Genomic DNA, 21,751 nt, shown 5'->3' with positions numbered 1-21,751 from the left:
GAGGCGTTCTCCAGGGCGGCAGCAAAGTGCCTCGAACCGTACCCGCTATGGAAAATTATTTATATCCCTGTCCTGAACTAGTCAGAAAGCATTACTACAGAATGTACGTATGTACATACCATAGCTGGAGTAGACGCAGTTCAGAGAACCCCAGTGAGGTTTGCTAAAGGGGGCTAACACTAGTTGCCGTTCCAAGGCGCCCTTCGGATCCCGAAGGTAACGTTCGCTAAGAAACGGCCGCGGTGTTTCATGCGGCTCTATACAGTAAAGTCTTAGTAAAAAGTAGTAACTTACCTATAGTAGTAACTTACTTATAGGGTATATTATTCTGATTTTATATACTGTAAATATACTAGTTAGTAGAATTTAATCACTAAATATTAAATACTATGAACTGTACTTTGTACACTTTTTGTATATGTCTTTTTTATAAGATGCTAAACACATTCTATCACGAATTCACTGTATATTGGCGGGTTACCTTGATAGCACCTTGCTCAATATCAACGCGGTCGGATCCCGCAGTACTCCAATCCCCAACTGCCCTCGTCTGCGTTCCCATGGTTGGCTTAGCCTGGTCAATGAGAGGATACTCATGGTCGCTGAGACGTTCGAATTCAGCGTGCTCTTCATGCGACAACGACGACGAGTGGCCCGACGCGTTTTTCCCAGATTTGAAGGTCTTGGTTCCGCCGCTGCTGACACCTTTCTGGCTCCAGGCCATGACGCGATGGTCGGAGTAGTGCGCGATGATGGATGGAATGACTGGCATACAGGCACTGATTATACCGAGCATAGGCTCCAACGTGCCCAGAATTGCAAACTGCCAGATGGATGCAGTAAAATCCTGAGTGTCGAGCTCAATGACATACTTTAGGCGCACACCAGACATCAAGCAGATACCGAAACCAATTCCAAAGATGAAGATTGCGCCGAGCTTCTTGCCTGTCTTCATCCGAAGGTTCCAGAGAAGCTGCATAGGGAGCGCAAACGTGACAATGTCTTCAACAGTGATGATGATGCCTGGAATGAGGTATGTGAGTGGTAGAGAGCCACATTTCCCCGCGATGGTTTTATCCCAGAAGAAGGCGAGTGGGCGGCAGAGGACGAGGATTTGCACGACGAAGACGATGGTGCTGATGACGCAGAAACCCATCACCCCCCATACGAGGCGACAGAACTTGGGGCTGGTAAGGCCGAAAATGGAAATATAAAGGTGGAGGATGGACATCTTGATGGTCAGCGTAGCCACATTCCTATCGAAAAGCGTCAGTAGCTGAACAAATCACCGAGAATGGTGTAACTCGGAAGAATGATCGTACCACAAGATGTCAGCAGTAAGCACGAGCTTTCCAGCCGTCATGACAGTTTCCATGCCTCCCCACTGCATGACGATTTCCATGACGTGCAGACCGACGCCACCATTGCGCACAGCCGCGACTTCAGTAAAGTAAAGGGCGGTGACAGAGATCTGCCCATTCGTGCCGTCAGTTGACGATTCATTGCGTTTGGAGTGGGCGAGCTGCTCACCAAAGCCGAAAACATAGCCCAGTCATTGAACTCGAGCGACCTTCCCTTGATGTGACGGGCCCAGTATCTGGCCAAGACGAAGAGAAAGTCCAGTGCCAGGAATACACCGAGAACGATGATGATAGCCCTCCCCTTGGGGTTGACTGACAGTGGTATGGCCGTCATGGTGCGAGTGTCGACGAGAGTGATTGCGTGAATAGCCCAGAGCGAAGGCACATGCGACTGAAAGGGATAATAACTGGGAAAGAAAGGGCAGCGGGATATGTCCTGATCGTCATGCGGGCATGTTTCGTGTGAGACGGCAAGCGACCCTGTCGACTGTCCCTTTTTACGACGCCACCCCCGCGGAATTGTTGCATGCTTGGGCCAACATCTGTTGTAGTCCATTTGTCCTCGAATTAGGCTTAACCAAAGGAAAGGTTGCTGGGCAATACATCTGAGCCTGGTGAGCGGCGGGCGCCTAATGAGGTGTTGTAGCCCAACATGCTGGGCCTTTACGGACTCCGAAGGCGAGCGTACGCGAAGATAACACTACATATGTACAGAGAGGGTTGGCACGTCGGGCTGGCCCCATGCTAGTATTTATGCCTTCAACAGTGTCTTAGCAAGGTTTATTGCAAGCAGTTAAGATTGTTTACTAGCTACAGTACATTTTTAAGTAGACACTTTAGGTATAGAAGATACATGAAGTTAGCAGGTGGCCAGCCCGACGTGCCAACCCTCTGTAAGTTGGAGGCGTTGTCGCCAAGGTCGCCTCGCAGCGCGTCGACCTGCAGCTACCTAGGTATGGACTAGGCATGCTCCTAGCCACGCTATCTAGGTACGAAGCCGATACATTACGATACTACTTGTATGTACTGACCTCAGGAGGATTAGAATCCCAGCCCTACTAAACGTATGCGTAGGCCGTCCTACATGTTGACCTACGCCCGGACAGACCAGCAGCCCGTTGAAAAGTCTAGAAGCCGACATGTGCGGCTATAATAGCGAAGTGTGAATAAGAACGTAGATATGACTGTAAATGTAATGGTAAGTTGTAAAGCATGCCTCGCTGGCTGTTGTAGCAAAGTGTAGATAAGTATAAAACGTTTAAAACCTAACAGCTACAGCAACAGACCCACAACAACTAGGGTTCTAAAACAATAGATCTATAACCAATAAGGCTACACTCAATCTTTAGGGGCTGTTGGAGGGTAAGCGGGATTGCGCAATGCCGCCCGGGTGCCTGTAGTAAGTCCGTGACCCGTTTAGGCCATTGCTCAATTGCAACAACCAGTAATTTGTTAGTACAAAGTACTAGGTAGAAGTAGTATAGGTAGGTTTATCATTCAGGCTTCCTCTTCTGGCCTTAGGTTTGGTCATCCTCCAGGCACTGTGCCTAGATCTGAAGGCTCAGCTTGCCGTCCAGCATAACCGCATTCATCTCATGCGATTGCACAGCAAAGGCCTTCCACAGTTCGTTCCCAACGTCCCAAACAGTCCCGACATCGTAGTCACGTCGTTATAGAAATAGCCATCTATCATCATGGATATCATCGAGAATTGGACCAAAGTCGCCATTTCAGAACATTTGATCTCCCTAACGGGCACACTTGTTATCTCCACAATACTGACCTTTGCCATCTTCAGTGCGAGAAATCCACCGGGAATATATAGCGTCAAAGAGGGAGGAAAGAAAGCGCAGTATGACGCAGTGCTCGTTGGCGCCCCAGAGGAGAAATCCTCGTGGCCATGGCTTGCGGAAATGCGCGCGAAGTTGCGATACATGGTCGAAGGGCATTATTTGATGTTTGCAGCATTCAAGAAGAATACCGGTCGGATCTTGAGGGCGCCGCTGGCGGACTACAGGTTCTATATTCTACCACCGCACTACATGGAGGAACTGAAGAGCTTGCCGACTTCGGTAATGAGTTCGTCAGTTTCTGTAGAGGAGTATCTGCTGGGCAAGTACACAACCATGCAGGCGCACAAGATAATGGGCGACATTACTTGGAATGTGATTCGCAACCATTTGACGCAAAAGCTGGGGACGCTAGTCCAACCGCTCGACGAAACGTGCAAAATGGCGTATGAGGTCGAACTCCCGGACTGCGAAGGTACTACGATCTTCGCCTCGTTTTCAATTGTAACAAGAACGCGGGCTAACTGACCATGTAACAGATTGGACTCCAGTTCTTGTCCACGACGTCTTCCTCGAAATCGTTGGCCACATGACCAGCCGCATCCTTGTTGGCAAAGAACTCGCCAAAAGCTCCCTTCTGCGCCATACATACAGCGACTTTGCGACCTGTGTATTCGTCGCATCCAGTCTCCTGAAAATCCTCCCGTCCATAGTCCGCCCCCTCGTCGCACCCTTCCTCCCCCAACTATGGCGCATCAAACTCCACCACCGCAACCTGCGCAAAATTCTACTCCCCGGGATCCGCAAACGCCTCCAGGAGCCCACCAGTGATCCAGGGGAGAGGAACATGCTTGATTGGCTCATCGAAGCATCCGGTCCCAACCCGGATGAGCTGAGTATCGTGGAGCGGCAGATGGGGATTAGTTTTGCCGCCGTACATACCACCACCAACCACATGTCGAATGTCCTATTCGATCTTGCGGCGCGCTGGGACGAATATGCGCCAGAGTTGATAGCGGAATATCGCGAGGCGTTAGTAGAGGACGGGGGCGTGTTGTCTAAGACGACGATTGCGAAACTGTCCAAGCTGGACAGCTTCATGAAGGAGTCGATGCGTTTGAATCCCCCATCTTCCTGTGAGTTGACTGCTTGTCACATGCCGTATCCGAAGACTGACCCAAAAAAAAACCTCCCAGTGGCATTCAATCGCAAAGTCCTCTGCAATCACACTCTCAACGACGGCAAGGTCTTGCCCGCCTCATGCTGGATCGCGGTGGCAGCAGGCCCGCTCATGCTCAGCGACTCACAATTCCCCAATCCTCTTGTGTTCGACGGATTCCGGTACCACCGCATGCGCCAGCAAGAGCTGCCTGATTCACAACTGGCCGTAGCGAAGACGAGCCACTTTACGTCGACTGGGGTGTACAGTCTCGTGTTCGGGCATGGGAGGTATTCATGTCCTGGGCGCTTTTTCGCGGGGCTCGAGAGCAAAATCATGTTGGTGAACATTCTGGAGAAGTATGAGTTGAGGCTGCCAGAGGGAACGGAGCGGCCGAAGAACTTGGTGTACGCGGATGCCTTGGTTCCAGATCCGACCAAGGCTGTGGAGTTCAGAAAATTGACCAAGTAGAATACGTAGTGTTGAAAATACACACGACATGAACTCGACTCGAGCTATTGCATACCCTTCTGGCCCTGGCATTTTGTTTGTGATATCATCTTTTAGCTGTCATACCTGTTGCTGACCTTCGGGGGGAGCCGATACGATACCTTCACTCTCCCCAGACACGTAACAGTCTCATTAAAATTCAGTAATAAATTGCACAACACTTGGAAGTGAATAAAATCAGATCAAACGGTGAGTGGATTTGCTCGAAAATATTGATTCATTAACAAAAATATTTCTTTAATGGTACTATGTGCTACCTGAACATTTAGATGCCCCTGTGCAACGCGACCTAGACCTGGGAGCATGCTAAGTTGCTGCCCTTTCCCGCTTACCCTACCATTGCACCGTCTCAAGCTCACTGGAGACAAATTCACCCGCATACTTTTCCCTCGAAGCAGCATTGATGACTTTGAGGCAGCCGGCCACGCTGTCCTCCAATTTCATGGGCGCGCTCTCCAGGCCCACGGATTTGGCAGCAAAGTTGCCCATGTCTGTCTGCACCCATCCAGGCTGCAGGGCGGTAGCAGTCAACCAGTCGTTCTCGACATGTATACGACGGATCAAGTAGTTCAAGGCGGCCTTGGTGACGCCGTAGCAGAACCATGGGCCAGGAATGTATGGAGCGAGGCCAATGCTTCCCAGGTTGGAGCTGAGGGCGATGAACTTTGGGTTTTTGCCCTGCGCCTTTCGCAGGAGAGGCTCGAAGGCTTGGAACAGGGCTAGGATGCCGATGACGTTGACATCGAGATGACGCCGTAAATCATCCGTCGAGGTGCTTATCACATATTCAGCTACGTCGGCTGTAGCGGCGTTGGCGACAATCGTGTCAACGTGCGAGATGCCAGCAGCTTCAAGGTCCTTGACGGCAGCCGCAGCGTCGGTGGGCACGCCTTGGTCGATCTTGACGACGTGGAGCGATGAACCGTCTGCCTTGGGAAGTTCATTGAGACTTTGCGACGCGGCGGCTTGCGGATCGCGCACAGCGGCGATGACGGTATTGTTTGGACGGGTAAGAATCGTGGCCAAGATTCCGCGGCCAATGCCTAAATCCCCCGCTGTTAATCGTGTGTTCTAGTGAGAGCAAAGAGCTGCTAAGGTGGGTGACAGAGACTTGCCTCGATTGGGACCGGTGATCAAGGTAACAATGTTTGCTTCAGCCATGATGGGCGGTCTTGAGAGACAGAAATCGCTTGATCGTGTGGGGTTAACTTAGGGGTATGGGATTCAACAGTGATGAAGAACGCCCAACAGTGACTATTTGAATCCACGTGCTGGTCTGAAGCAGGCACCGTGCCTCATTACATATCAAAGAGACACTGTGCCTCCCTCCCTACATGTCGGGACGGTCAACCTCGGAAGCTCTTCCACAGGAGCCTGCGGCGTACGGAGTACATGCGGCACGTACAATATACCTTGGAACCTTGGAGACACACACCAGGCAGCCTTGGGATTGGGAATCCTGCATACAATATTGTACAAGGACGGGATCCACCGCAGCGGAGACAACGTTGTTTGTACTACCATTCTTAATCGGCAATGACGCCTCCGACAGGGAAATAGATTACGCCACCCCAAAAGATCATTGCCTACTGCACAAGAAATAGATTGGCAAGGCGGGTGATTGCCATTCTTGGCGAGGCGCATTGGCAACGGGCGATGTAATTGCAGGGACCAGGGTTGCCACACTACAATACAATACAATTCAATACACAACAACAACCCATGTAATCGGCTAAACCATACTATGTAGAGGTATGGTTTGCCGGGGTATACCTGTTGCTCTCACCTATCATCTACCTATTACCTATTGTAGTAGGTACTCGTATCATGGCCAACGCGCAGACACAAATGAGATCTCCATGGTCATGCTATCTACGTCTACGTCCGTGCCATAGTCTAGCAAGCGCAACGGTCTAGCAAGGACCAGCAAGGACCAAATACCGTTACGCCTCGCCATCCAATACTTCGTTATACATAGTACGTAAGAGGCCTTTGGCAGCATTATCAAGCACAAATATAGTTCGAATGCCGAAACAGTCGGCCAGTGAGATCAATTGATGCCTCATACAAAGACGCCAATGGAGCAGTCTCCCCTCAGACCCCCTGTTCAAACCGTTGTTTTCGGTTATCGGATTATATTATGGACGATTGATGGGATGATTCCCGGATCTTGACCACGCCACCTACCCAAGGGCGTTCACTGCACAGCACCTTAGACCGTAGTTGACATTTTATCACCATCGCGTTTCACTCGTTTGCTTTGCGTGTTGGTACCATTGTCCAGCGACAATCGCCGCATTCCCGGGAACCTCCCACCACCATCACTAATCATGACCATCTCACACTCCCTCGTCTCACTCTCTCTTGTTATTGCTTCCTACTTTTCACAATCTTCAGCTACCGTGATACGCCGGGATGACGGCGTGCCATCAATTCGAAGTGAATTGGGCCCAGTGCTGTCTCCCGAAGCCATCATTGTCGACTCCGAGCGCGGAAACTTGACCGAAGCAACCAAGAGATGGCAGGTATTTGCCAGTCCAAGCTTTGATTATGTCGTCCAGGTCGCAAATGAGAACGACATTGTCGAGACTGTAAGCTCATCCGTCTGTCATGCAAGAGGCATGGCTTCAAACTAACGGCGAGAAAGGTCAAATACGCAAACAGATACTCAATCCCTTTCCTCGTGGTCAACGCCGGACATGGCGAGATAAAATCTTTGGGGGGTCTTAAGAAGGGACTCCAAATCACGGTCCGATCCCTGAAGAAGATTACTGTTCACGACAACAACACGGCGACGATTGGTGGTGGTGCCAGCAACCTCGATATAACCACCGAGCTTTGGAAAGCAAACAAACAGACTGGTACGGCTACGATGCTTCTCTCCATCTCAGTCACACAGTCCCACTAAGAGCTTCTAGTGAGCGGCACTTGCGAATGCGTCGGCTTCTTGGGTCCCCTCCTCGGCGGCGGCCACGGCTTCCTCCAAGGATACCACGGACTTGCAGCCGACCAACTCATCTCTGCACGAGTGGTGCTTGCAAATGGCACCATTGTAACCGCCTCCGACACTTCCAACCCCAAACTGTTCTGGGCACTCCGAGGCGCGGGACACAACTTCGGCATAGTGACCGAGGCGACGGTAAAGATCTACGATGTACCCAAGGACGACATATGGTACTACGAGAACTTCATCTACCAAGGCGATTCCATAGAAGCAGTATTCGGACAGCTGAACAAGATCAAGCGGGACACGCCAGTGCAGTTTGAGCACTACGCCGTCTTTGGGCGACTGCCGCAAATCGATCCCGTCAACGCGCTTGTATTCTTCAGCATCCTGTACAACGGCCCGGCTTCCGCTGCCGACAAATGGGTCGCTCCGTTCCGTCAATTCTCTCCAATCGACATTCAGAATGGCACCGCGACGTACCCGCAGCTCTCTGGGATAACGGGAAATGGCATCAATGACGCAATTTGTCAACACGAGAATCTGAATCGTATTCGCTATCCCATCTACCTGGATAGATTCGATCCGGGCGCGGGCAAAGCGACCTTTGACTATTTCAATAAAACCATTTCGGATCACCCCGGTCTAGCCGGATCGCTGATGTTGTTCGAGGGTCTCTCGACCCAGGCCGTCAAGAGCGTCAGGCTGGACTCGACAGCGATACCGCACAGGGATTATTTCGTCCTCTCGTGAGTTTGCCCCTCTGCAATTCACTCTTTCGCCATGCAAAGACAACGATGGACTGACGTGTTTTTTTCTTTCTTCTTCTCCCAGATCCCCCGTCGTGACGTACGCACCTGACGCTTCGCTTGACGCTATCGCAGAGGACTTTGGCCGCAACCTGCGCATGACGCTACACAATGCGTCCAAGGCGGAAAAGATGCACACGTACGTGAACTACGCGGTGGGAGAGGAGTCGTTGGAGAACATCTATGGCTATAATTCTTGGAGGGTGCACGACTTGAAGAAGCACAAGAGGGCGTACGATCCCCAAGATCGGTTTCGATGGTATGCGCCGATTGGAGTGTGATGGGAAAAAAGAAGAGACATCTAGTTCTGTCTGTATATAATATGAGGATGGGTTGTGATATAGTACAAATACCCTTTCAATATTCGAAACGTCCACGGGTGCCGGGTTCAGACGTTGTCCCCAGGTAGGTAGACTAGAACCCTTTTATACTAAGGCAGGTAGCTATCTAGCTATATAGGTAAAGGGGGTCTAGGTACAGTTATATATATAGATATATATTATACAGACTATAACAACATGTATCCTGCATGTCTTGCAGTACAGTAATATATTATTCTATACTGTTCAACAACCTTCTAATCTTCTCCTACTGTATCTCTAGTTTAGCATGACTTGCTACTATTCTCTGTTAGCTACTGCAATAACGTAAAATTACAGCTTTCTTCACCTTTACACATCCTGTCTACAAGAAAAGTGGCACTAAACACTATGGAATCCAATAATCATCAACAACATCAACCAAATGCCTCACTCCCAAGTGAATCCCCTGTTCAGTCTACCGATGCCACACCAACGACGACGACAACAGCATCATTATCAACAACAACAACAACACATGAGCAGCAACTCACCTCTAGCGAATCCTTCTGCCGCGACCCCTTCTCCCCAAACTACTGCTACATCTGCCCGTTGAACGAGCAGGAAAAAGCCGAATGGATCGCTACCTGGCCGTTGCCCCTGCGCGCCGACCACTGGGAAGTTTACGAGTCGGCCGAACATGCCGAGGTAACGCGGCCGTTTGATCAGCTGCGTGTGCTGCTGCGTCAGCGCGGGCTGGACGAGGAGTTTATGAGGATTATGAGTGGTAGCCGTGATCAAACACAAGCGGATGGCTTCAACAATGACTTCGAGGAGCGGTATGAAGAAGCGAGGAAGTTTCTTAGGGGTGCGAACGAGGGGGAGTTGTTGGAGAGGGCGGAGGAGATTTGAAGGAAGGGGAAGGTGAGGACACAATTTCTTAGGGGTATGATTGGGGTGGAGAAGGTGTTGGAGGCGGGGGATGTGGCGGGGTATAATTACTTTCGGATAAGCTCCGACTTGGTTGGAGATTTCAAGAATGATATGACGGGAGGACTCTAGGGTAGTAATGCAGGTCCAACTTGGAAGGATAGGGAAAAGGGGGCATAGTTTAAGTAGAATGGTAGAGAGAGAGGCTATGTGTAGGTAGGGCTCAAAGACGTATGTCAAGTTTACCTTTTTGCTATTTTGTCGTTTCTAAGGAGAGGAAGAGTACTAATTCCTTTATATATAGAATATCTAAAGAAGTCTGTCTAGGTTTACTTGCGGATGCATTCAGCAAAAGTCTACACTAGGTTAATATTGTGGTGTAGCAGGATAGATGAGGCTATTCGGGGATCACGTGTATGAGGAAGGGCACTAGGCAGGGCAAAGATAGATCGATCAGGGCTGCCGAGAGAGTTGGAGGCATCATCCACCTACCTACCGAGGCCTATCGACAGAGTCAAATACCTACTTTTCCTACCTATCCACCGATTGCGGGTCGTGCCTGTGATGCTCCCTACTACAGAGGCGTCTATACGCGACAATATGCCAATCACAGGATACGACAAGAAGGGAATATGCTTACTGTGCCGAACGTCGTGTCTACCCATCCACCCTTCCTCTCCGGACACTTATCCCAGATCTTCATCATGTCGTCATGACATTCCTTAAGGGTAATCAAGTGATTGGGGCCTCCATCGCCCTTGTCAATGCGGTGATTGCCTGCAAACAACGTGTGTTAGTGACCCTTCAGTATCTGGTCAGCTCTCTCTTCACACCCACGTATTACTTACCCCAGAAGTATTGATAATCACCAAAGCCGTCTGGCACTAACATCTTTGACCCGATAGAGCTACCGACTGGAACAACACGTCCGGGATCGTACATCCCGCAGTAGTTGTTCACAAGGTACTCCCAGTGGATGCGGTCCTTGAAGATGCACGTTTTGCCAATATGGTCATCTTTGCTGTAAGTCAGCGATGGAAGGATCAATTGCGTCTTTGCTCGGCCTCGTTGACTTACTTTGGATATGGCATCCATCAGCAGCTGACTGGGTGACTAGAACTGCGGCTGTGACAAGAAGAGGTTTGAGAAAGAGCATGATGGCTCAAAACGGTGATGGTGGTAGAGGGTGAGGGAGCGTAGAGAAGATTAAGACGAGATTTATGTAATTGAGTTGCAGAGAAATGAGTGTTGTCGAAGGTGGAGGCAGAGAAGGGAAGACGGGCAAGTCGACTCTCTTTATATGTACGTTTGTTGGCGGGTATCTTGGCTGCATTGGGATCATGGAGGAATATGCCTCGATACAGGTGAAATGAGAACGAATGCTGTGCTATGAGTGAACCTACATTCTGCAACCCCATGCGTGCAGAACTACTGCCGCTGGAAGTGCTACCCGCTGCTGTGCGTTGTGAGAGGTTACTTTTCTAACTACGCAGGTGCAACTTCGAGGTTTTTAGAGGTGTCACACTGTACTATGCCGTTAGTAGATTCTCCTTTTCGTCTGTGAGAAGGACACGTAAGGTAGATTCCTTCCTGCCAGGAGTACTACGTGCCCCCGTACCTTATAAGGGGTGACTTGTCTAACTCTGCAAATTATTAGGTGTGTCACACTGTACTATGCTGTTAGTAAATTCTCCTTTGTATGTGTGAGAAGAACATTTAAGGGTTCCTCCTTTAAGTTGATAATGAAAAACAAACCAAGCCTTAACATCGTTGGTTAAGTACAGTCACCTCATTCTACCTAATCTTTTCTCCGTTCTCTTTCAGTTCCAAGATGAAGCCTGCTGCCCTATTCATCGTGGCTCTCCTGAGCTGGGAAGCTGCATCTTTCAACATTTCGGTACTGAAGCAATGAGTTGCAGCCACGAGACCTCTTCTTCCATTTGGAGATCGCAAGGTCCACCGATCGGAGCTTTTCGACAACGGCTCTCCCGACAAGCACATGGGACACAAAGCGGAGTGGAAAGACGGGGCACTATCGACAGAGTGTGCACGTAACCTGTGACGGTCTGCCCTCTTATCCAACCGGCTCCATATTTACTACCGTTACAGACCATACCATGTGCATAGTTGATTGTGTGGTTAACTGGAGTGCTGTTGAATTCACCTTCACCTACAAGGTGACGAAACTTCTATTCGCCATTGCGTCCACATTTACTCTGCATAAGTAATGTATTCTGCGTAATATACCAGTGTTAGAGGTAAACTAATGAGATGCAAGATGTGGGGTGAATTGCACCCTCGATGGGAAATGCCACGACAAAAATCGGAATAAGAACGATGCATTCTCGATACAGAGCGAGCTAGGTAGAATTATGAGTTTCAGTGCGGCGTGCGTAGGTCATTTCAACTGCACTACCAACCTTCTGTGCATACGAATCCAAGCTCAGACCGCTTGCAGCACAGTGTATAGAATTACTTGTTGCGCTATGGCCTTCTGTGTGTACATGAGAAGGATACTGAGATAGGAACATCGTCTCTGCGGCGTTCTTGTCCCCTCTTAAAATATTCATTCGAGAGCCTGACTCTTAGGACGTGAGGATTTCTCTTTTCTTTTCAAAAATCATCTTCGAGTCAGAATACAAGGCCCGTGAGTATGGATATAAGGAAACGTCGCTGGCTTCTGGCCTTTTGCGTTACCTGCATGCTGGTTCTTGCGACAAATGTCTTTATGAGCATCGGTTTATACGCCCAGGCTCCGCCTTCACTCAGACAGATAAAATTAGGAGCATACTCGTCATCAAGCGATCTGGTATTTTCTAGCAATCTCGCGGATCCAAAAGCTCACACACAGGAGCGGGCGAAGGACTTTGGTCGTTATGGGCTCACAGCGATGCAATGTTCTTCCGAGTTCAAGAGCTTGTTCCATTACATCGAGCGCGCCGTCGCATATAGGAACAAGATTGGACATGTGAAAGAATCCGATATCGATCTGGATTGGAAACCTGAAGGTGCAATGAGGGTCATGATTTACAATCATAAGGTGGCTCTTCCGGATGTCCCCTAGATAAAATAAAGCAGCATTGCTGACATAGTGCTTAGCTGTACGTCCTCGAGTCGAAGGTCAATGATGATTTTATGGTTAGTCGTGCACTTAGTACACTCCATCAAATCGACCGCGCTATCGCGACGAGCCCAGAATCACTCCCGGATATCGAATTCACTTTCGTGGTTAGTGATGTTCCGGATATCAAACACCAGCACCATACCTTCTGGTCACTTTCGCGGCTGGCTATAGATGAGGAGATGTGGCTCATGCCGGACTTCGGATACTGGTCGTGGCCAGTGGACTTGGTAGGAAACTACGAGCAAATCCGCGCAGAGATCGAAGCGAACGAGGTAGTGTGGGAAGAAAAGGTCCCTAAGGCGTTGTGGCGTGGCGCTGTTAAGACAAATAAAGTGCGGAGCTCGTTGATGAGAGTGTCGCAGGGGAAAAGCTGGGCAGATGTCCATGAAGTAAGGTGGAAGAATCGTACCGATATTGCTGCAGATTCCGCGGATTTGGCATTGTCCATAGTGGATCATTGCGGTTATCAGTTCCTTATACATACTGAAGGTTTGCGCCCTTGGTCTTTCTGACTACATATGTAACCGCTAATCGAGACTTTGTAGGGCGAAGCTACTCCGGCCGTGGCAAGTACCTCCTTAACTGCAGATCAGTAACCATAATGCACAAGAGCGAATGGATCGAGCCACACCAAAGAGTGCTTGTGCGATCTGGGCCGGACCAGAATTTTGTTGAAGTCGAGAGCGACTTCTCTGATCTCGAATCTAAAATACAGGAACTACTCCAAGACTCCCAGCGAGCGAAAATGATCGCAAATAATAGTGCAAAGACCTTCCGCGAACGATATCTGACGCCCGCTGCACAAACTTGCTATTGGCGTCAGTTGATCCGCTCTTGGGCTGAAGTGAGCTTTCAACCGAAGCCATGGGTACTCATTGATGGGAGGATGCAGCTAAGAGGTATGCCGTTTGAGACTTTTGTGTAAGTATCACGCACAAGACTAAAAATGTTAATAGACATAACTGATCCAATACAGCATACAAACCCTTAAGAAACCTTATGTTTACTGTCCTCTTTGGAAGAAATTAGTGCTGCAGTGTTAACAGTAAAAGCCTAGAGGATTATTATATAGTTATGTGATATCAATTCGGCTCTCGGTTATCTCATTTAGGTCAGTGCTGGGCGAGCTTGACTGATTGGAATTAGGGAACCAGACACAGCATCTGATTGGCTGACTATATTTTGTTAAGCGTCTGATTAATGGGACAAGCTATCGGGCGACCTTGCCATCTTCCTTCCAACAATGATTTCAATTGCCAAAGCAGCCTTAATGCGTGTCTAAAGCCAGCCGAAAGGCACCTTTAACTAGATGAATCGACGGATATGGCCAGCAGCATGAGCAACAACGAGCGCGATGTGCCGACGGCAAAGCGCATGCGCGTTGGAGAAAGGACCATGCTGGCCTGCAACAACTGCAAGCAGCGTAAGCTGAAGGTAACACTTCACAGTCTACGTCGCCTGCTGAAGCAGTGTACCTGTTGTGCTGACACTTAGAAATAGTGCGATGCGCAGATACCGATTTGCAAGAACTGTGCGAAAGCTGAGCGAGGTACATTACATCTCAGTCCCAAGATCCCCAGCCCAAGCCCAGGCCAGCCATGACTGCTAGGCTCTCCCTTACTTATTTTCTGCATGAAGAATGAGACTAATAGTCACTTTTAAGAATGCCTGGTTGAAGATCCCGCAACTGGCCTTCATCGCCCAAGAGACTATATCCGCTCCCTAGAGACTCAATCAAAGTTTTTGGAAGAGCGCGTATCGTATTTGGAGAGTGTCCTCAAGGAAACAAGGCCAGATGTCGCCCTGGATCACCTCGATAGCGATATTGCAGTACCAAACCTTGAGAATAGTCCTGTGGCATCTGTAGGGAATCATAGGATGCAGGCCATTGAATCCGAGAACCCGCGGACGGGCCATGCAAGGCCGGACGCTGGTGCACAAGGTGCCGACGGTCTGAGTGATGAAGTTGCACTTCTTTGTCTAGGCGCTGCTGGCCGCGAGCCTCAGTACTTTGGACCCTCCTCAGCATTATCGTTCTCCCGGATAGCCAGCAGTGTCATGGGTCTGCCCCGACAAAAACGAGCGACAAGTTCACAACCAAGTATCTCCAATGACCGCCCCAGTAACGTGAGGCAACTTGAAACGGTCGAGAGGTCAAGAGATAGGCTCTTACAGGTCTTTCCCTCACCCCACAAAATGTCATTACTATCTCAAGCTTATTTTGAGAACATCCACTTGCAGTATCCTTTCCTCCATCGGCAAACCATACTGAGCATGGAAAAACATTGGAGGGACTCACATGCAAGAGGCGATCTTTCACAAGTTGAAGATGTCAGCGTATTCTTCTTGCTCATGGTATGTTTGGATCCAATAGGAATTACTATCGTGGGATTGACCGCTGACCTTATGGTTGTGAAGGTTTATGCTATTGGATCCTTGGCTTTAGGGAAGCATGAAGTTGATAATGCAGAGGTATAGTCATTAGGCTAGCGTGAATACTGAAAGATCTCTAACAAGATGACAGGCATGCTACACTGCAGCTTTAGAATTCATCGTCCCTATCTTGGAAATGGACAGCTTGCAGTCAATACAGGCTATACTGTGCTGCGCAGTCTATTCAATCCGGTCACCTATCGGAGATAGTCTATGGTGCGTTCTTCTGGCTTACGCACTTGAGTGTCTCTAAACGTCTGACTATCCCAGGAAACTGTCAGGAATGGCGATTCGCCACTGTGTTGAGCTTGGGTACCATCGGAGTACGAAGAAGTATCGCCCCACAGCTGATGCACTGACGAGAGAGATGTCAAAACGGTGTTTCTGGGTCGCGTATGATATTGACCGCGTGGCATCATTTATCTTAGGCCGACCAGTGGGCATAGCCGATAGCTCAATTGATGTTGAGGTAAGGACGATACTACTCGTCAAACTCAATAGGATACTTTGCTGACCAAGATTTTCAAATGAATAGCTTCCAGCGGACATCGACGATGAGCACATCACATCTGGTGGGCTAACAAGTGAGCCTAGGAATAAGAATACTGACCCTCCCACGTGTATGACATTGGCACTTCATGCAATCAGACTTCGTCAGCTATGGTCCAAGTTCAGCGACGTCATATACGCAAATCTCTTCCACCCAAACATCGATGCACGCACGCAGCAAGTCGGCGCTTCTATTGAGAGCCTGCGGCAGGATCTAGAAGAGTGGAAAGCTTTGATACCCAGCGTCACCGGAGACTGCCCGCACGGCAAAACACTGTCCGTCTTCGCATCCAGAAATTGGTTTAGTCTAGCCTACGACTACTCTATCCTATTGCTATATAGGCATTACATCGTTGACAGCCGTGGATGGTATCAAGGATCTTTTTCGCCATCCCAGGTCGGCATCATGGATGCGAGAGACCGCGCGTTTGAGGTTTGCACAGATCATGCCCGTAACATTTGTCTGATGTATCGCCACCTTTATCAGACCGAAGGAGCTTCCGTCCAGTTCACATGGGGCAGCCTTCACATCCTTTTCATGGCAGGATTGACCTATCTCTACTGTATATGGCGATCACCGTGCGTGCGCCAGCGGACAAAGCCAAATGCTGTTATGAACACCTCTATGGCCTGCACCACAGTCCTTATCATCATCGCGGATCGGTGGCCTTCGGCCATTCCTTACAGAGATATTTTTGAGACATTATCAGAGCGCACAGTTAGCATGATATGTGAAGAACAGGCGAACCAGCACACGGGTGGTACTATCTTTTCTGGAGCAGATGGCGTTGGTGCTACTGAGGTTCCGCCAGCCATGAACCAGCACGCGAGGAACGGACTCGATAATATCACTGGTACGGAGAACATATTTGATAATTTCGGCGTCGGGAATGGGATGATGCCTGCCCAGGAATGGATAACGGCTCTGGACGATATTGAGGCCCCAGGAGATTCTCAATGGCTAGCACAAGAACTATTCCAGGGCTTGGTAGGGGATTCCTCCTTCACCATGTAATGAAACGAATACACCGGGTATCCAGTGTTGGAATCCACAAGCTTGTGCGAGGGAACCAGTGCAGGAACCAGTGGCCACCAGGAGCGGCAGTCGCATGAGGTGCAGCTTCGCTACCAGGAGGACGCAGCTACCAGCTCAACTCTCGCAGTTCCCCCTCCCCCCCAAAAAATTATGGGCATCGAACCTGGCACTTAGCGGATGCAAACACCACAAGATCATGTGGCCTGCGTTGGGGAGTCTGTGGCGAATGACTCGGATTCTTCCGAGGGTCGATCGCAGCTGTGTGACTGCCCACGCTAGGCGGGAAACCCCATCAGAGCCAGAGCCCATCTCCGCTACTTATGCCAGTTAGCTGGTTACGTATGAAAGGAAATCAAGACTCATGCTAGCAACTATATCATTCTAAATTATCATATTGTCTGCTTTTACTTGATCATGTCCGTCACTACGACTGCCACCACGACGGCCGCAGCGCCCTCTACTGTCTTGAGCACCACCCAGGTCAGCCAGCCATCAAGTGAGCCGAAGCGTTGTCACTACATTCCCTGGCCGGAAACTATTAAGGAACGGCAAAAATGGCAACTCGAGCAAATGGCCGGCGCATTCCGCGTGTTCGCAAAGCTAGGCTATGCTGACGGTGGCAGCGGTCACATCAGCTTAAGAGGTAAGAGTTACTCTGTGATCACGACAGTCCAGTAGAGGTGCAATAAGGTTGACAATGTTCTAAAGATCCGGTTCAGCCAGATACATTCTGGATAAATCCTTATGGGGTCCATTTTGGACTCCTCAAAGTGTCCGACATGGTTCAGGTCGACGCGCAGGGCAATCGCATTGGAGGTGCGAATGCAGCCGTGAATAAGGCGGGCTTCATCATTCATAGTGCTATTCACGAAGCAAGACCAGACATCAACGCCGCATGCCATCTCCATAGTCCTTACGGAAGGGCTTGGAGTACGTTTGGCCGCCCTATCGACATGCTGAACCAAGACAGCTGCATGTTCTACAGCGACCTTTCGGTTTATACGTCGTTCGGCGGTGTCGTATTTGCTCCAGAGGAGGGCAAGAAAATTGCTGCAGCAATGGGCTCTCGCAACAAGAATGTCATTCTACAGAATCACGGCATCCTTACTTGTGGGGGCACGGTTGCAGAAGCGGCCGCGTTCTTCATTGCCTTGGAGCGCGCATGCCAGACGCAATTGTTGATTGAGTCCTGCGTGGCTCCAGGGACAGAGGGTGCCCTAGCTGGACTAACAAAGACTTTTGTGTCTGATGAGGAGGCTGCTTATACAAAGGCAGGTACGGGGACTCCGGAAGTCATGTATATGCAATTTGATCCGGAGTATAAGATGGTTCTCAAAGAGAGCCAGGGAGACTTCTTACAATAGTTCTCGATACCATTTGTTGCGTGGATCCGCATGGGGTTAGATAATATATCGTCTAATTTAGGAGATGAAGCTCATTCTAGACGGGGACTGCAAGGCAATTGCACGTGGGATGCATCGACGGGGTGACGCAGTCGAATAAAGAACGCACAGCAGCATGAAGCGACACATCAACATATACACTTCAGGATGTTTGTGATCTATGTCCTTGTGCTAATATCATCTTCTAATATTGGGCCCCAACGTGTCGGTCTAATATTAACCAACCCCGAGTAAAACCACAAAGCAGCGGTCTGAATGTCGTAGACTGGTAACGCTATAGCAGACTGAATCGTCTCAGAGAACGGGGGCATGTTTGTACATTCCAACAAAAGCAACGAGATCTCAGGCGCATCCTGCAACATCTCCTTCGCCGCCGCGACCAATTCCCGTGATATCTCCTCATGCAAGTAGGGAGCGCCTTGTCGTACGTGTTGCTGAAGAGCACCATTTGTCGGAGCACCGTGGATGTGACAGCGAGATGGGTCTATTCCAAGCTTCTGAAGATGTCCTGCACCAAGCCGAGTGCTATCAAATGTAAGAATACCGAGCTTACGACGAGGAGCAATAGTGGCCAATAATGATGGAGCTTGGACGAGAGCAGAGGTCATGATGGGAATCGGAAGGCGTGCGGACAACCTAACAGGAGGAGGCCCATGTCAGCCATCGTGGCGGCACCCAGGAATTCTGAGAGATGAACGGGGAAATAAAATGAGATGTCGCAGGGGTGGTGCTCACTCAGACTGTGCAATTGCAAGAAAGCCGCAGCTTGTGATTATACCGATGGCCCCGCGGGCAGCAAGTCTCTTCCCTGCCTCGACAAAGCGGTCCAGAAAGGCATCATCGTAGGCGGTGGCCGTAACCACAGCCGATTCTGATGTATCGCGAGCTTTCTCCCGTATAAGTGGGAATGGCCATGTATTCTGGTTGTATGGGTCACCTGGTGGTCGATGTAGGATGATGTCGAGGGATATGAAACCAAGTGGAGGGAGGGAGCGACTTTGCTGGGCCATAGTGGTAATATTGTAGCAGCCTGGATCTCTCAAAGAGAGAATTACTTGCTCTTTCGGAGGAATTTATCGTCAGAGTAAGTGTTTTGGAAGCGAGGCGAGATTCTCCATGCGTGAATTGCAATGGTTCGTCCTGCGCTCCGACTCGTTATCGTCCTGATCCAATCTCAGCAACTCCTGGTATGACTACCATGCGAACAGCCGTTATTAAGTGCTTGCCACTTCACTGGCTCTGTGATTGGCTGTTTCTTTCTCACAAGGCTCGTCTATATTGTCTTGTTACGGGGTACTACGTTGATGTGTCTGTAAGCAACTTGTTCGGCAGATGGCCAAGCTCCCTCGGAAACCCCCGAGGCCATGGAGTGCTAACGGCTCCATCGCCACTACGATTGGACCCATGACTCAGGCGACGGGTGGATCCGCTAATCAACAGAGGTATTTTAATTGGCCGCCTACAGCCTACTTCGATCGCTGAACGGAGGAATACGAAAGGCATGCGAGGGGTGCATGCGCGCCAGCAATCCGACAAGGCGGACCCTGAGATGGGTCAAGTTGAGGCCGACAACGGATGTTCTCTAATATTCGAAGCGTCTCACACAATGACGGCTTTCCTAACTGGACAAGCTGGTAAATCTACCGCTTTTGTTTTTCTTGGACTGTACGATCCTAATTCTTTCAATCAATCTCAATTTTTTCCACTTCAAATCGCATCCATCCTCACCTGTTGTGTCTAAACAACACTATTCGCGGTTGTATAAAGTTCAGTTGCTATCAATCAATCTAAATAGCAACATCATGAATGTCGACAGGAAACCTCGCGTTGTATGCCTGGGTGAGCCCAAGTATATCGGCGACGAATACCTAAAGGAATTCTCCAACAGCTTCAACTATTCAGTCTTGCCGGCAACGAACCGCGCCGAGACCCAGGCTTTGCTGCCAAAAGATATCGAGGCCAACGGACCGATTGCTGCATTTATCATACGTATGGGCACGCCGCCCTTCGAGCCCTTTGACGAAGATCTCCTAAAGTCTCTTGCTCCGGGCTGTCGGATCATCACTTCGGCCAGTGCAGGCTTCAACGAGTTCGACGTTGACTGGATGGCTAGTCAGGGCATCTACTTCTGCAATACAGTTAATGCTGTGGCTGAAGCGACAGCTGACATGGCTATTTTCCTTACTCTCGCAGCTCTGAGGAACACAACCAACGCTGAGAAGAGCGCGCGTAATGGCATCTGGCGCAAGGGTGCGAACCTAGTCCCAACCCGCGACCCCTCAGGCCTTACTCTAGGAATTGTCGGCATGGGGTCAATTGGAAAGGTGAGCAGATATACGCAACGTATTACACGCTTCTGAGCCATGCTCCGGCGGGTTGGGAACAAAGCGTAGCTAACACACGTTTCAGTACCTCGCAAAGAAGGCACTTGCTTTCAACATGAAGATCAAGTACTACAACCGCCGACAACTTAGTGACGATGAGGAAGAGAAATACAGTGCGACATATTGCTCCACCTTGCACGAATTGCTGGGCTCATCCGACGTCGTGTCCCTCAACTGCCCATTAAATGATGCGACTACAGGCTTGATCGGCGCCGCCGAGTTTGCCGCCATGAAGGACGGGGTCTTCCTCGTTAACACGGCTAGAGGTGCGGTGATTGATGAGAAGGCCTTCATCAATGCTCTTGAGTCAGGAAAGGTTGCACGAGCTGGTCTTGATGTGTTTATCAATGAGCCAAGCCCTGATCCCTACTTCCTTAAGAGCGACAAGGTCACCATTCAACCACACCTTGGAGGCTTGACAGATAGTGCGTTCCACAAGGCAGAGAAGGAATGTTTTGAGAACATCCGAGCATTTTACACGACAGGGAAGCCCAACTCGCCCGTGAGAGAGATTAGTTAAGGGAGAATTATAAGCATCATGGGTATAGTATGATGATATGATCGCGGTCACGCCTTGGGATAGATTCTTGCATATCCGTTAAAACAATTTATCAAAAGTTTGCACATCACTTGGATTCGTGTGCCCTCTGCGTGCCCGTCCAAGACATCCTCACACAACCATCAAGTCCATATGGCTCCAACACACTACAAGCCTATGATTGATGCATCCACGTCTGCGGTTGTGGCAAGAGTCGGATGGAGTTTGCATAATATTATGACGCGTAGTTTCAATAATGAGTGATACCGGGTCATGCTCTTAGTACACGTTGACAGGCACCAGAATGGCAAAGGCATAATTTAAAGCGCTTATTGTATTCAAAAAATTTACAAAATCATAATATAGGTATCGGAGCTGTGAAGGCACCGCAAAAGTCCAACGCGCAGTTTTCTTAGGAGACCTTTGTGGGCATAGTTTCTGGAAGAAGCGAGGTCATCGAATCTCGCGGTCGGTAGAGAAGA

General features: G+C 49.6%; 11 protein-coding genes across 11 annotated transcripts; 7 read left to right on the top strand and 4 right to left on the bottom strand.

The window, feature by feature from the left end:
* Nucleotides 1-398: 398 nt before the first annotated feature.
* BU24DRAFT_429151 (uncharacterized protein) lies at nucleotides 399-2,123 on the bottom strand. Its single transcript, XM_033529665.1, has 3 exons — nucleotides 1,531-2,123; nucleotides 1,323-1,471; nucleotides 399-1,256 (listed from the first exon to the last, which is right to left on the bottom strand). Exons 1-3 carry the CDS (start codon nucleotides 1,915-1,917, stop codon nucleotides 452-454), a joined length of 1,341 nt encoding a protein of 446 aa, XP_033377230.1. The 5' UTR covers nucleotides 1,918-2,123; the 3' UTR covers nucleotides 399-451.
* A 735-nt stretch (nucleotides 2,124-2,858) lies between these two features.
* BU24DRAFT_429150 (cytochrome P450) lies at nucleotides 2,859-4,879 on the top strand. The gene is made up of 3 exons (XM_033529664.1): nucleotides 2,859-3,626; nucleotides 3,691-4,287; nucleotides 4,348-4,879. The coding sequence occupies exons 1-3, from the start codon at nucleotides 3,056-3,058 to the stop codon at nucleotides 4,779-4,781; spliced, it is 1,602 nt and encodes a 533-aa protein (XP_033377229.1). The 5' UTR covers nucleotides 2,859-3,055; the 3' UTR covers nucleotides 4,782-4,879.
* A 217-nt stretch (nucleotides 4,880-5,096) lies between these two features.
* Nucleotides 5,097-6,299, bottom strand: BU24DRAFT_429149 (putative aflatoxin biosynthesis ketoreductase nor-1). The gene is made up of 2 exons (XM_033529663.1): nucleotides 5,936-6,299; nucleotides 5,097-5,863 (listed from the first exon to the last, which is right to left on the bottom strand). Exons 1-2 carry the CDS (start codon nucleotides 5,979-5,981, stop codon nucleotides 5,154-5,156), a joined length of 756 nt encoding a protein of 251 aa, XP_033377228.1. The 5' UTR covers nucleotides 5,982-6,299; the 3' UTR covers nucleotides 5,097-5,153.
* A 584-nt stretch (nucleotides 6,300-6,883) lies between these two features.
* Nucleotides 6,884-8,854, top strand: BU24DRAFT_402732 (FAD-binding domain-containing protein; the record flags this gene model as incomplete). Its single annotated transcript, XM_033525539.1, has 4 exons — nucleotides 6,884-7,411; nucleotides 7,468-7,681; nucleotides 7,739-8,513; nucleotides 8,599-8,854. Exons 1-4 carry the CDS (start codon nucleotides 7,151-7,153, stop codon nucleotides 8,852-8,854), a joined length of 1,506 nt encoding a protein of 501 aa, XP_033377227.1. The 5' UTR covers nucleotides 6,884-7,150.
* Nucleotides 8,855-9,200: 346 nt separating this feature from the next.
* Nucleotides 9,201-9,791, top strand: BU24DRAFT_429147 (uncharacterized protein). Its single transcript, XM_033529662.1, has one exon. It carries the CDS (start codon nucleotides 9,284-9,286, stop codon nucleotides 9,782-9,784), a length of 501 nt encoding a protein of 166 aa, XP_033377226.1. The 5' UTR covers nucleotides 9,201-9,283; the 3' UTR covers nucleotides 9,785-9,791.
* A 503-nt stretch (nucleotides 9,792-10,294) lies between these two features.
* On the bottom strand, nucleotides 10,295-10,981 carry BU24DRAFT_429146 (uncharacterized protein). The gene is made up of 2 exons (XM_033529661.1): nucleotides 10,708-10,981; nucleotides 10,295-10,594 (listed from the first exon to the last, which is right to left on the bottom strand). The coding sequence occupies exons 1-2, from the start codon at nucleotides 10,895-10,897 to the stop codon at nucleotides 10,410-10,412; spliced, it is 375 nt and encodes a 124-aa protein (XP_033377225.1). The 5' UTR covers nucleotides 10,898-10,981; the 3' UTR covers nucleotides 10,295-10,409.
* A 1,549-nt stretch (nucleotides 10,982-12,530) lies between these two features.
* On the top strand, nucleotides 12,531-13,965 carry BU24DRAFT_474962 (uncharacterized protein; the record flags this gene model as incomplete). The annotated part of the gene is made up of 3 exons (XM_033532879.1): nucleotides 12,531-12,842; nucleotides 12,902-13,415; nucleotides 13,472-13,965. The coding sequence occupies 3 exons, from the start codon at nucleotides 12,531-12,533 to the stop codon at nucleotides 13,849-13,851; spliced, it is 1,206 nt and encodes a 401-aa protein (XP_033377224.1). The 3' UTR covers nucleotides 13,852-13,965.
* A 284-nt stretch (nucleotides 13,966-14,249) lies between these two features.
* BU24DRAFT_468668 (uncharacterized protein) lies at nucleotides 14,250-16,923 on the top strand (the record flags this gene model as incomplete). Its single annotated transcript, XM_033532543.1, has 7 exons — nucleotides 14,250-14,360; nucleotides 14,427-14,475; nucleotides 14,590-15,281; nucleotides 15,345-15,398; nucleotides 15,451-15,575; nucleotides 15,630-15,828; nucleotides 15,895-16,923. The coding sequence occupies 7 exons, from the start codon at nucleotides 14,250-14,252 to the stop codon at nucleotides 16,921-16,923; spliced, it is 2,259 nt and encodes a 752-aa protein (XP_033377223.1).
* A 435-nt stretch (nucleotides 16,924-17,358) lies between these two features.
* On the top strand, nucleotides 17,359-18,308 carry BU24DRAFT_468667 (class II aldolase and Adducin domain-containing protein; the record flags this gene model as incomplete). Its single annotated transcript, XM_033532542.1, has 2 exons — nucleotides 17,359-17,587; nucleotides 17,653-18,308. The coding sequence occupies 2 exons, from the start codon at nucleotides 17,359-17,361 to the stop codon at nucleotides 18,306-18,308; spliced, it is 885 nt and encodes a 294-aa protein (XP_033377222.1).
* Nucleotides 18,309-18,504: 196 nt separating this feature from the next.
* Nucleotides 18,505-19,663, bottom strand: BU24DRAFT_429143 (uncharacterized protein; the record flags this gene model as incomplete). The annotated part of the gene is made up of 2 exons (XM_033529660.1): nucleotides 19,083-19,663; nucleotides 18,505-18,983 (listed from the first exon to the last, which is right to left on the bottom strand). Exons 1-2 carry the CDS (start codon nucleotides 19,355-19,357, stop codon nucleotides 18,506-18,508), a joined length of 753 nt encoding a protein of 250 aa, XP_033377221.1. The 5' UTR covers nucleotides 19,358-19,663.
* Nucleotides 19,664-19,905: 242 nt separating this feature from the next.
* On the top strand, nucleotides 19,906-21,271 carry BU24DRAFT_402720 (putative 2-hydroxyacid dehydrogenase). The gene is made up of 2 exons (XM_033525538.1): nucleotides 19,906-20,671; nucleotides 20,757-21,271. Exons 1-2 carry the CDS (start codon nucleotides 20,150-20,152, stop codon nucleotides 21,249-21,251), a joined length of 1,017 nt encoding a protein of 338 aa, XP_033377220.1. The 5' UTR covers nucleotides 19,906-20,149; the 3' UTR covers nucleotides 21,252-21,271.
* The last annotated feature ends 480 nt before the right edge of the window (nucleotides 21,272-21,751 follow it).

The sequence above is a fragment of the Aaosphaeria arxii genome (genome assembly GCF_010015735.1).
Source record: "Aaosphaeria arxii CBS 175.79 unplaced genomic scaffold BU24scaffold_16, whole genome shotgun sequence".
In the NCBI taxonomy this organism is placed as follows: Eukaryota; Fungi; Ascomycota; class Dothideomycetes; order Pleosporales; genus Aaosphaeria; species Aaosphaeria arxii.
The sequence above is the reverse complement of the archived record's forward strand: the minus strand, read 5'-3'. Positions and strand labels throughout refer to the sequence as shown.